Source organism: Chaetodon auriga, chromosome 4, assembly GCF_051107435.1.
Source record: "Chaetodon auriga isolate fChaAug3 chromosome 4, fChaAug3.hap1, whole genome shotgun sequence".
Classification (NCBI taxonomy): domain Eukaryota; kingdom Metazoa; phylum Chordata; class Actinopteri; order Chaetodontiformes; family Chaetodontidae; genus Chaetodon; species Chaetodon auriga.
Window position 1 is genome coordinate 17,676,299 of NC_135077.1, and position 13,702 is coordinate 17,690,000.

The following is a 13,702-nucleotide window of genomic DNA, read 5'->3' on the forward strand; positions in this document are numbered from 1 at the left end:
GAATGCAAACACAATACCTGCTGTTATAGCCTTTGACATCTGGCTAACTGTTCCTAAATTTCCAGACTGTGCTGTCAGAGGGAAAGCGCGCTCAGAGAAAGTCCAGAGGATTGTCTGTTTTTAAATACAGCGCCTTAAACCTGCAGACCTGTATTAAAGCTGTTGTTTTATGGTGCGGAAAAAAGAGATCAGATTTCAAATGTCAAGCCTCACGTAGCGTAATTAATGTCTCAGAATGCATCATTACTAATGCATCATTTACTCTGTAAATTACATGCAAACACCATTGTTGTTCTTTCAGTAGTCTATCAACACTAACAGCGTGAGCTTTTCCTCTCCACTTGGGTTAAGAAATGAAAATAAGCAGCTGCGATTACTCTCACTGCTTGAAGATGGGAGAGGATACTGTACATACTTTACCACACCTATCCACAATTAAGACTTTTACTCTTATCTAATTAATTTCCCTTATGGTTCCTATTGATCACTGGAAAATATGAGTTGAGCTCTGAATATGAATTCGACTGCAGCCTGCAGCCGCTCTGCTGTGACAAAGACATCTGAAGCTTCTCTTGTGAAGTCTTTTATGTGCCTCTCTCGCTGATATCAGCTGAAGCAAACTGGGGACAGAGACGGTCTCTTGTTAGACCACCATCTGTTGATGCCATTGTGGCTGTAAGTGGTCTAATGGGGTTGAATTGCCTAAAGCTGGAGTGGGTAGTATTTTTAGCATCACTGTGCAAAATATTCAATAACCTTTCAGCTTGTTGTAGCTCAAGCGGTCTGAGAGAAAACTGGACTTTTCACCCCCTCTTGGCTCTTTTCAAGCCTTACAAAAATCTAGTCTGTGAGAGCAGACTTTGGCCAATCACAGGTCATTTCAGAGAGCGTTGCTATTGGCTGTTCTACAAGCGAAGATGCGCAGACACATCCCTTCAGGTGATTCAGAGGTGGAAAATGCTGCAACTTGTGATAAACTCTCAATGCCTGCTTTGCTAAAAACGGAGTATGGTACAAAACAAGTTTGTCAACACATCCCAGCTCCACATGAGGCTTCGGGCTCATTATGTTCGAGCCATGGCCCTCGTTTCGACGGGTGGCAAAGAGGCGTGATGATAAACAGTGGGGAATAGCTTTTGAGGGGAGACAGTGGTGTGTGTGCTGCAGTAGCCTCTCATCCTGCTGTTAGATGCTTCCTCTGAAGCCCGGGGCACTCTGCCCTGGAGCGGCGAAGCACTGGAGGGGCGTCTTTGAGAAGATGAGGCACAGCGGCAGGAACCGGGGTGTCTCACTGGCGAGGCCTGTGAGACATGAGGTTTTGCAGGACAAACAACTTCTTCTGCTGCTGCTCAAACTTGCAGGTTTGGCGGAGTGACACAAGGCAGCAGCAGAGAGAGGCGGAAAGTTTTGCTTATGTGTGCACAGGTGTCGTCACCTGCAGCTTTAATGAGTGGGTCCAGGTGGAGACAGTCCTCATACTGACAGGTAAAGGGACACCTTTGCTGCTCAGTCAGTCAGTGTTCATGGTGGACAAGAAAGTGGAGAGAGTTTATCTAATGAGAGAAAAGGTACAACTGAACAATGCAGAGGTGAATTTGACAATACAGTGTTTGTCATCCAACATATCTCAGTTCATCTCCAGTTTAAATGTTGCATATTGATTTTAAGCAAAGTGTTTTTGATGCTTTTCATGGTCATTTTAATTCATAAATATTTAATTGACACAGCATTTTTTAAAAAGGTCTTTTCGGGGGGCAAATATCGAAAATATTTTGTATTTTTGGGATGTTGTCATTGATTTTGTTTTGTGTTTTCTACAGCGGCAGCTTTCCTACAAACGCATTTTTACATTAAGATTCAAGGCCCCTGAAAATTAGGTTTGAGCTCTTAAGTATTTCTCTATAATATCAAATATTCATGACTGAATAAGCAACAATCACAGAAGTTTGGAGGGAAAACACCATTAGTTGTTATTATTAATATGCAATATGCACTGAAACAGCTCAGCTTTGATCAGATTTAAACAACAGCCAAAGCAAACAACCCCACAACTGTCATCATGTTTGATTTGAATTTAGCTAAATCCACGTTTGTGGAGGGAAGCTCACAACATCTTGTTTTTCCAGCTGAGCCCAGACTCCTTCCAGCCAGCCCAGAGAGCTCCGTCCAAAACACAAATGCAGAAATCTCTTGTGAAATAGTCAAAACTGGTTAAAAATTGTGTGGTCATGTACTGAAGGGTTCACAGGAATAATTAAGATAATATGTTTTCAGGGCCTTTAAGACACATATTCAAGGTGAGTCTTTCCTTCCCAACTGTCTAATAATGAAATCAACAAAACAATTATCTTTTGAAATTAACACCAACCCACTTGTGTCTTTTCTGTGTGCTTACAAACAGACAACAAGACTTGATTTACTTCATTCTTTGGCACAACCAAAGCATCCATTTAATTCACTCATTCAAAAAAAGTACAAAAGTTGGATTCTTCATCATTCATTCTACTGCAGACCTACGAACAAGCCTTCGTTCAGTAGTTACAGGGAGAGATTTCGAATATTTAGTGGCATTTAGTGACGCTGGACAAGCTCAAAGCGAAGCCAACATTCAGGAGTGGGGAAATAAGAGTGTGTTTCTGTTAAACAATAGTAAACAAAAAAATGACTTTAACTTTGAAAAAGTCAGCGTTGTTGTCATTGCATTGTTGCCTGCACACACTGCTGCTGAATCAGATTCAAACAGCATATGCACAACGCCCACATATTAACAGTGCCAGGGATATCTGACTGTTCCTGTATGCTCCATGTACTGACTTCAGTGAGGAACAAGGCTCTGTACATTCTTCTGCCAGTGAAGCTACATTCAGCAATGCAGTAATGAACACACACACATCAAATACTGTACATAAAAACAAATAGCAAAGTAAATAGTGTGCAGTCTTTGGCACTTTCCACACTGAGAGAAGCACAGCAGCGACAGGGACGGGGAGAGGTAAACTCTTTCACTGACGGGTTTTTCCAGTTTGCAGCTGTTTTTCATGGAGCCCGTTGTCCATTCTCTTCGCTGACTACAGTGCTGTGACAAAGTTTGTGCATCTCACATACTGTTTGTGAGCCATTGCTGTGTGAAACTCACCTTCCACAACAATCGACGTGGCTAACGTGAATAATGGTTCACCTGCATCAAATCAAACTCATTTGTCTCCCTAAAATCCAACATGGGTCCATTTGTTGTAGTGGCCAAAAGTCCAAATTGCTATGATGACACCTGTGTGCGACCTGAACACACTGCACATGGTTTTCCATTTATTTCAAATGAGTACCTTCATAAAATAAGTAACATTCTCCTCTCACTTAAAGGTGATATTATTTATCATTATATAGGTTCCAGAAAACCTTTTTAAAAATGACAGGGCCTCACCATGGAGACCTACGTTGCATCCAGTAAAGTCAAAACTGCTCACAAAATGATCTAAATGACCTCCAAAGAGGTTATGTGTGTTGTTTGTCTGTTAGCAGGACATCTCAAAAATTGTAAACATATTTCAGTGAGATCTGGAGGAATTGGCCGAGGAGAAGTGATTTGTTTTAGGACATTTTTGGTCATTACGGAATATTTTTGCTTCACTCCATTAAATTATTACATTTGAGAAAAAAGGTTTCAGTTGCTAAAACGGCTAAAAATAGTTCTGCAATGTAGAATAAGGATGAAGGAATCTCCGCTCGTCAGCCAAACTGGAACATTGTGGTGAACTTCATAACATTCACCTGAAGCCTTTTTCCAGAATTTGTTTTGAGGAAACATGTTGCTAACTATTGCATTCTTCATCGTGTATATTCTGACAGAGTTACACATTAAGACACAGTTTAAAACTCTTGTTAATATAAAAAAAATGTATTAGAGATGCACCAGTTCACTTTTTTTCATTTCCAAACTGATTCCGTGACAAGAATTTGGATGTCTGCCGAAACGGAAACCGGTATCGATACCAGAGCTTGAATGTTGTTACTATTGTTATTTTTGCTGTTGTTGGTATTGTGTGTAAGGTGACATCAGACTGAAGCTGTGTGTGTCAGTTGATGTTGACTGTGTTCCGGTTCACATCCAGCCAAAGCTTTCTGGAAAGCTTGTTTAGCGTTCGTGTTGCCAAATTCCTGCTCCAGTTTGTCCTTAAATTTCAGTTTCGTTTTAAGAACCTTGGTTTTCATGTTGCCGTCCTGAGACCAGTTCTGTCTCTGAGCCTGGAAGCTTTATGCTTCTCTTTCAGGTTCAGGAGCCTTGGAGTCGTGTGATAGCAACCTCCGACCATTGTGGGACTGTAGGATTGTAATGTAATTGTAAAGTTCCTGTTTGAATATTACTGTGAATTCAGTAAAGTTCAAATAAGGGTCTGAGCAGTGGGTATGAAATTAATCTAAGTCATTTTATCCTTCATTGATCCCTGCAGGGACATTCATTCTCTGCATTTAACCCATGTTAAGTATTAGCAACAGTGAGCAGCCACTGAGCCGAACCAGCACAGGATGTGTCGGTAAAGTTACTGTTGCACAAATCCAAGATGTTTTCCCTTCTGGTGGGAAAAAACACATATTGTTGAAACGATGGCAGAACATGGTCCAGCTTGCAACTGTTCTAATCCCCCAAGATAAACACCAGAATACTCTGCAATACTTGGCCAATGTAAAGTTAGCATCCTCGGCTACCAGCTTCGCTGCCACCTTGATGTCAGCGCCAGGGGGGATATAAACACAGCTGACAACAACAGTAGGAAATTACCAGATCGTAGGATGCAGAGACACTGTCAGCATGCCCAGAACAGGCATGCACATCTTGCATTGCTTTATTAACCACTGTAGTAAAGGTCCTCATTTCCCACCATGCCAAGTGTTTGTCATGTGTTGGTTGAGAATATCGTGGTTTATGATGGAAATTCTCAGTTTTGTGCTGTTTTATGGTTTGAACCATTAGTGTTTGTTACATTTCTTGACACCAGCTGTATTTTGTCAAAATATGACTGCCGTGTTACTGACGCATGACGTCGTATGCCCCACAGATTTAACCATAGAACTGAATAGATCGGTCCTATTGTCGCTGATATCCAATCCAGTTATTGGAGTCAGTCCGATATCAGTATTGGATCGGTGCATCCCTAAAATATATGCAGCCTTTGTGGAGGTACGTGCTCAGAGTGCTTTATAATAAAATTTTCAAACAATTTCTTGATAAACAGCTGCAGAAATATAAAATGAATCTATAAAACAACTCAAGGAATATAAAAACTTTTTCACAGCACTGTACCTTCCCCCCAAAAACAGTATGGGCTTTACAAAAGCAATGATGGGGCTGTATGTGTGTGTACAGAGCAGAGAGTGCAGAGTCATGCGAATGCTACTTGGCATTTGGGGACAGATAATAGGGCTGAAACAGTCTCTCATGGCTACAGATGTGCAGAGCAGCGTGTGTGTGCATCAGTAACCGTGGAAAGCGTGAGGTGAAGTAGCTGACGAAGCCTTCGGGCAGCTCACCGAGAGTCTCCTGCACCTCCGGGGGCAGCTCGTGGTAGTGATGCTTCTGTAACATGCAATGTTAACGTGCGAAAGGTCAAAAACGTCCAGACGTGTCAGAATGTGTCTGCTTGTGTAAAAAATGCTGTGAGTGTAGAAGTGAAGCATGCACGCTGACCTTATTCCTCATGGCTCTCAGCAGATCTCTGACTGAGTTTCCCTTATATGTCCTGAACCGCCTCAAGTCTGGAATGTACACAAGAGGACATGGATTACAGACCATTGATGGCTTTGGCATCGTCAACAGTGCAGTGATGTGCCACTGTGTGTGTGTACCTGTCTGTAGCGGCACAGAGATATGCATCCTCCAGTTGGTTCGAACCACTGCTCTTCCTGCAGTCTCCAGCCTGACCACAATCGGACTGTCGGCTGGTTCCTTCTCTATGCGGTCGCTCACGTCCTGCGTACGCGCACAAACAAATTAAAAGAGACAGCTACAGAGACAGCTGTTGTTTTGTGTATCCAGCGACCTCAGAGCTTTAACACACCTGGAAGAAGAGCAGCTGCTTCTCGGGGCTCCAGAAGAACGGATGTTTGAGCACACAGGCGGTGGAGGGACGGGACTCGGCCTCAGCGCTGATCATCTGCTCAATCAGATCCTGTGCTATCACGTCATCTGAAACAGTTTTCAGGTTTTGTTTCACTCTTTGTTACTGTCCAAAATACTGTTTGCAACAATGACATTTTCAAATACTTATTTACTGACTTTAAGTTACATTGAGCAATTATGGCGATGTCTGAAAATTGCATCCATAAAGAAGTTGGGCTCAGTTAAGGGACTCATCGAGACAGTTCAATCAAAGAGGCTCAAATTCTAGCAGAAAGTGCCCTGAACACTGAGCTTGTGCACAAGTAAGTTGAATTGTTAGGGTGTGATTTGATTTGACTTGAGTTGGTTCAAGAGTGAATCATTTAACGCAGGAAAGGGAGGTAAATTTACGAGCAAAGTCTTTCTATTTGAGAATTTTATGCAGAAGCATTAAGGGGATTAAATCTTCCAAAGTTATGCAGGAACTGATTGAATTAGCTTTTTTGCTCTCTGGAGCAGACACATAAAGATTACTGTAGCAGTCAGGCATGAACCAAACCAGGAGAGGCATAAACACAAAGTTCGCTCTCACCGTGTGTGTTTTCCATAAAATGCGACAGTGAATATTCTCCTGACAGGATGTTGACCTGTCGTCTCAGTGCGTCACCAAAAGGGTGCCGCCCCCTGCTGACCACGAAGTAAAACACACAGCCTGCTGAGAACACGTCCACCGCTGCTGTCTGTGGAGAGAGGAGGAACGCCGGATCAGTCAAAGGTCCAAACAATTCAGACGTGTTTACCGTACGAACAGAAAACAACCCTTCTCTACATCAGAGTTCCTCCATTTTGGGGTTCAGATATGGATTTTTTGGTCAATTTTTAAATCCAAAATTGAATACAGAGGTTTGAAACAAGTATAGGTATAGTATTGGTACTTCACTTGGACCTGCACAGACCCTGTAGCTGCATTGTTTTAGCTAAAAGAAGTTGACTGACGGTTCAAAGAAAGACAGTTCTGCCGTGTGTAATACGTGTGTGCCTCTTACCGGTTTGTTGTCAGGAGTATCCCTCAGGACTTCAGGGGCTATCCACCCTTCGGTTCCTGGTATTCCTGACCGCAGAGAGAAGCTGCTCCGACCGTCTGGGATCTTCTTACAGAGTCCAAAATCGGAGATGAGAGCTCGGACCTGACCCAGCACGCTGGGACCAGAGAGGAGGATGTTCCTAGGCTTCAGGTCACGATGGACTAAAGAGAGAGATGATGGAGAGGATGTGGGGAGGCAGCAGGAGATAATTAAGCTAAGCAGAGGCTTTTAAGTTAAACAGCACTCAAATGTGATGTGTCTCTGGGAGAAAGAATTCAGAAACATCATTTGCGTGTGCACTTCTACATGTATGTGTATCTCAGACCTATATTGAGCGAGTGGAGGTGTGAAAGGCCACACATGGTTTGCTCCAGCAGACTTATAGGATTCAGCCCAGGAAAGCAAGTCGGATCCTCCACATACTGCAGAGAAGTATGTTGGTTTTATTATTATGGGCTGTCGTTTTGATTGACATTCAAGACCAGGATGCCAATGACAAACTGCTTAGTAATGTTAATGAGTTAGTCACCTGACACCTGCAGTACTGACCTGTTGCAGGGTTGCAGCACACAGCTCGATGGCGATGTAAGTGAAGAGGCGGTCTCTCTCTGTGCAGAAATATCGGATGACATTCGGGTGTGTGTCAGACGCTCGGAGGAGCTGCACCTCACGTTCTGCTACTTCAAAACACTCCGGAAGAACTCGCTTCACCGCTACATGCCGTCCATCAAATTTACCCCTGCAGTCACAAAAACAGAGCGACTAACATACCATCACGCTGTGAGTGCAACACACCAACCAAGAGTACCTAAGAAATTCAGTTTGTTAGTTAAGAACATTTGCTGTTCATACAGTAAATCACAGGTTTGGGCTCATTAACTCAAAGCTTTGTATACTTTATGATGGTGTCGATCATTTTGATTTTCTACTTGTAGCCACTGGCTGGAGACATTTCGTCACTGTATTTCAGACCATGTCACATTTGTCACAACTTCTGAAGAAACTGCTGACGCTAACTGCAATGCTGGCTTTAAAGGCTGAATAATATCAATAATGTGTGAAGGATGTGGAATATTTTAAAGCTGACACTAATCTGGATCGCTGAGTTCATTTTGTATAGAGACACAGCTGAAGAAGTGAGAGAAGTGGGAAATGGAGAAATTACTATGAATGGGATTTCAAAGTTAAATCAAACTCAGCGTAGGACAGATGCAGAACATGATCGGGTCTGAATGGAGTTTCCAGCTCAAAGCATGAATTTGTAGATATCCTTGAAGAAATGTGAGACTGTCTACGTCCTGCATGTGTGCGTGCCAAACTGCACTAATTAGCAAATCTATCTCAGCTGCGCTTCCCCAGCTGTAATCAAAGGGTGCCATGGTGACGGTAACTGCTGTCTGACTCCTGGTTCAGAGAGCTCAGCTCATAGATTATAGCTGAGGCACAATTCTGACACTCCTGCTGCTTCTCCCTCGAAGACAGCCTAAGTAAAGATACCATAAGAGAGAGGAGACCCTCCTAAAGGGTCTGTGTGAGATTTGTGTGTGTAGTGTCAAAAATGTGTGAATACAGCAGGTTAGAAATGTACCAGTCTCTGCTTCCCTCCTGAAACACACTGTTTGATGCCGTAGTTACATGTGTGAAATACCAGCACAAATGTTCTGACTTACTGATATCAGAATAATGTTTAAAGAGTGATATTCGTGGGAGTATGAGCAAATTTAAAAGAGATGTTTAATCAGACCTTACAGCACTGTGAGGGGCTGAAAATTACGTGGAATTAAAAAAAAAACTGTGAATTAATGCAAAGTTGAATTGATGTCATGTCCTAAGTGTGTTCATTTCAAACGTTCTGTCAATTCATTTGAATGACAAACATTTCCTGGAAAACCTGGAATATTTTGGAAAGTATGAAAGGTATGAATGAGAGGAATAGTAGCCAGAATGTCCTAATGAAGTTGAATGATTTGATGTTTGAATGAAGTTTCTCTGTCCAAATGAATTTCAGCCCATGACAGCTGAATTCCATTTAGCTGCGTCAGCTTCAGGGTCCTGGTATTGTGCATGTTGGCTGTGTCACACTGTCAGTGAGGCACTTGAATGCAGCAGAGCCATCAGTAATGGTATTAGTAACACCTGTGGTCTTTCCTGAAGTCAAAATGCCTCAATTTCTTTGAGATCACAGTGACCATGTAGTCACCTTTATATTTTGTTTAATATTTACATGCATTATGTACTTTATATTCTGCAAAGATTATGTAACATGCTCTTTGCAGAAGCAGCTTCAAGCAGAAAGTGCTTAGCAAACAGTTCCTCTGACGGTGAGTTCACTGATTTGCCAATGCCCAAGATTTGACATTTAGCTGTCAGCCATCAGCAGCCTTTCAAATACAACAGACAACCAAAGTGACAACAAACACAAGCACACTCGTTTTGCACTTAATGACCTGAAACATGTGAATCCCCTAATATGGTCCTTTGATGAAGACCAGCACCATTAACTGCTGAAACAGTAACACGTCAAAACACTGACACCGTACCTGAAGACAAACGTTCCCGCGGTGCCGTGTCCAAGCACCTCAGATGGAGTGAAGGAGATTTTACCCACTTGCACCTCCTCACTGTTTCCTTCTGAGACAGCTGGAAGGAAGAATGAAGCAGCAAGAAATTAATCTCATCTTCACAGCGAGGGACAAAAGGAGATAATACATCTGAACACACACAGTTTGGTGTGTTTACCTGCTGTGGGTTTGAGCCCTGCGGCGCCATTTATGTCGACATCTGAGGTGCTGCTGCTGTGAGAGTGAGGGCTGGGTGGAGGCTCAGGAGAAGCTGGATGAGAGTCTGGAAGTAGAAAAGTGAAGATATGCAGTATGCACGTCGCTTGCAAGTCAGTTTTTTCTGTATCTTATTTAATCAAGGAATGAATAATATATTTAAGATTTCTGGGCTTTGAGAAAAATGATTCTTCAACACAACTTTATGCATTTTACTGGTATGATCTTTCAGTTCTCAAGTGCACCGAAAAGAAAAACGCTTAATAATTGAACCAGACCTTGAGGCCGCTGAATACAGGGAATGCAGCTTAATAGAGTTGTTTTATAAGTTACTTACCACTGGAGATGTTTGTGTCAGAAGAAAGGGATGTGTCTGAAGAAACCAAGGACACTGTCTGCATGTTGGTCTGCATGTTGGTCTGCATGCTGCTCTGCATTCGCTGGAGACGGGACTCAAAAGCCTCCTCCAGCTGCCTTTGAGCTTTCAGCTGCTGGGCTGCACGCTGGAGAAACACACACAGATACAGTTCACACAAACTGCTGTTAGACGATGGACTTTCAGATCAGTATTGAGAAGACTGAAGAGGAGGAATAAATGAAGCTGTTCTTTGAGGAAGATTAAAAAACATCAGCAAATACCATCCAGCCCAAATGTTGTGAAGGAAAACACTTTAAACGCTGCTAAAAAAAACTGCCCCAAAATCACTATTTTGTTCGTACTGTAGTATTAAGCTCCATTAGATAACATGATCAATGCATGAATTCGTAAATGTTCCATACTGACACGACTGTCTTCATACTGGCTTTCACAGTCTGACTGCAGTCCACCGAGCATTATTCCATCACTCTGAAAATCACATTGAATTGCACTTCTGGTTTTGCTCTACAAATAAATTTGAACTTCAAAAATGAAAATTTATGCAGGCAGATGCTCCAAATCCTAATTAGATCATTGAGTCTGTGCGTAAACACGATGTGTCACTCATGTATTGTTATTAAGCCACCATGGCGGCAGGACACGATGGCAGTGCTGGTGAATTTTGCATTCCAGAGTTTAATTTCTTTTCTTATTCTTGCTGATAATAAATCAAATGTGTAACCCAAGATATATTACAATTATCTGGCGAGAACTCCTTCAGAAAACTAATTTGTGAGAGCTTCTTCTTCAGGTGCTTCACTGAGAGCAGCCTCAACAAACCACACTGAAATACAGCCACAGAAAAAGTAGCAGCTCTAACTTCTTCCTCAACTCGACAAACTCTGAAAGGTGCCCTGCGGAGTTTCCTTATAAACAAACAAAAGTTTATATTCAGCGACACTCACAATGCATTGTGTATCCTTCACGTCTAACAAATGAAAGCTGAATGCATTTCCATCCATTTGCAATCTTTTTTTTTTTTAAATGTAGTCTTCGGCTTTCCCATCTTTGCTGGTGCACTGCAGTGTATCTATTTACTGGTAGAGGTCAAACGCTCCAGAGGATACCTTTAATCGTGTTTATATTGTCATTACTGCTTGTTGGGCAAACACAAAATATTTCTACATGTTCCTTAGGGGTTAATGAATATTCTGGTACATGTCAGAACCTGTTAACTGAAGTAAAAGAGGCAGGCTGAGGAAGAATAGGTGCTCCAGGAACTGAACATTTCAACCGCAAAGAACCTCTGGGTGCGATGACAATTACAGATCAAACCTACATATCTGTTTGAGGGTATCCTTCAGTGAATATTTCCCTGCAGAGGCATGCAGTTTGCCTCCATTTGTTCATATCTTTGTGAATAAAATTCTGAAAATCTGCGTCTTTTGCAACAGATAGAGATTAGACACACTCACTACGGGGTACGTGAGAGCGAAGGCCAGCCATCCTCCCAGCAGCAGCGTCAGAACAGCCAGAGTGAGACGGTCCTGAGTCATATAGACAGGAAGCACAGCGGCTGCTCTCTGGGTCGGTCCTGACGTCCTCCCATCATCCCCTTCTCTATTAGCATTAGTGTCGCTATGGCCACCAGCAACTGTCTGGAACTGAAGGACACAATAACAGAGATAGGGAACAATGGAAATATGATGAGGTTTCACTCAGTTTGTTGTCATTGTTCTCTGTAAAGCAGTTCGCAGTGAAAATGATTGCTACACGGGCATTTAGATGTTTATTACACCATCATCTCTGAAACAGTTTGAAGTAGGTTATCATGGACAGTAATAGCCTGACAGAGAGGGACCATTTTCTGATATCATTTCTGTGATCCACTGGCTTTCAGGTGTACACTGCAGCAGCCACACAGGTAGTTTGGAGCTGTGACTCACATAGCGCTCGTGGTAGTATGAGGCAGGGGAGGCAGAGGAGACTGAGGGCCGAGGGGGGATGACTGCCTCACCAGAACGCTGCAGGCTGCCTGGGAAATCCCTCAGCATGGTGGTGTGAGCTACTGGAGGGAGCTCGTGATGACCTGAACCACACAAACACACAGGTTTAATGCATTTAGAGCTGCATGAGCGCTAATGTTTATATCGCTAATGTTTATATCCACCTGGTATTAAAATTGGATGTATATCTGGATATGTTATCCAGATTATAAGCAAGCCCATCTTGCCTTTGCATTTACACCTTAGCCGTAGAGTAAACTAACCTCACCCTAACCCCAAGATAGCTTCAAGTAATCTAATCTTAAAAAAGACTTCTGTGAGTTTTTGAGTTGTAAATTTGGCAAATATAATACATCAAGTTATCACTTTGTGTACAAAATACTGTGTCGGTTTGGGTGTGTTCGGGTGTGTTGCAGTACAAAGATGTGGTCTATTCTGTGACAAGATAAATAATGTCCTGTTAACAGCAGGTCAGCTGCACAGATGAGTGCAGTGCACACCATCGCACACACAATTATTTCTTACAGCACACCTTTATTGCTTTATTGCTGCCAGAGCTGGATTTTAGTACTTCCTTCCCTTTCATGGCACAGAGTAGAGGTATGATCAGTAATTACAGGTCTCTCTATCAGCCTTCTCACCTGCTCCCTCTCTAAATTTGAACAGCAAACTCTATTTTATGTTTACTCAAAGCAAACATCCGTATGTTGTGTACTGATGCCAGCACGTTGTGCAGATTGCGTTTACACTGACCTAAGATCCAAACACTAAGTGAGCTGGACTTTAACTTTTCCTAAGCAAAAGATAAAATGGTAGATTTTTTATATCTCTGAATGCACTTTTAAGAGCATAAAGTGCAACTTTCCAAGCTTCAATTATTTGTGATATTTCAATATTAAATACTGCAGACAAAATGCAACTTCTGCAACTACATTTTAAAGTTAACATTTTTTTAAGCTAATATTATTTACGCTTGATAATTACTCTGTTATTATAAATACTATTTCTAGAATCCATATATTCATACACAGCAAATAGCAAAACATAAACTATTATTAGAGTGGTTAGAACAGCCACCCGTCTTTCAGGAAGTTTTGGATGACACACAGTAATGAAGGTGTGGTGTGTGTGAGTTTACCGATTAGCAGCCAGTGGTTTTTCCGGCTGTTTGTGCTCCCTGGCGGATAGCGCACATCAGTGGAAGGTGTGATCTCACACGCCCCTCGCTCCCTGACCGTCACCTCAGCCGTCAGCGGACCCTCAATTCGAGCCAGGGTCAGTCCACGAGGCTGCCATGGCAGCAAGAAGGACAAACCAGTCACATGACTGCTTTCGCATCACCTCTGATCTTGATCTGATATACTGTAATAACTATTAAGAGT

At 42.4% G+C, this 13,702-nt stretch overlaps 1 protein-coding gene across 1 annotated transcript in view; it reads right to left on the reverse strand.

The window, feature by feature from the left end:
* Positions 1–2,643: 2,643 nt before the first annotated feature.
* The window catches only part of ern2 (endoplasmic reticulum to nucleus signaling 2), a 15,113-nt gene continuing 4,054 nt past the window's right edge, over positions 2,644–13,702 (reverse strand). The window contains exons 11-24 of the mRNA XM_076729049.1: positions 13,459–13,609; positions 12,261–12,403; positions 11,790–11,978; positions 10,294–10,459; positions 9,919–10,023; positions 9,720–9,819; positions 7,729–7,918; positions 7,505–7,601; positions 7,141–7,340; positions 6,687–6,834; positions 6,054–6,181; positions 5,842–5,965; positions 5,684–5,751; positions 2,644–5,572 (exon numbers count right to left, since the gene is read on the reverse strand). Coding sequence (XP_076585164.1) covers positions 5,390–5,572; positions 5,684–5,751; positions 5,842–5,965; positions 6,054–6,181; positions 6,687–6,834; positions 7,141–7,340; positions 7,505–7,601; positions 7,729–7,918; positions 9,720–9,819; positions 9,919–10,023; positions 10,294–10,459; positions 11,790–11,978; positions 12,261–12,403; positions 13,459–13,609 — 1,992 coding nt within the window. The 3' untranslated portion in view covers positions 2,644–5,389. The remainder of the gene's footprint in view (positions 5,573–5,683; positions 5,752–5,841; positions 5,966–6,053; positions 6,182–6,686; positions 6,835–7,140; positions 7,341–7,504; positions 7,602–7,728; positions 7,919–9,719; positions 9,820–9,918; positions 10,024–10,293; positions 10,460–11,789; positions 11,979–12,260; positions 12,404–13,458; positions 13,610–13,702) is intronic.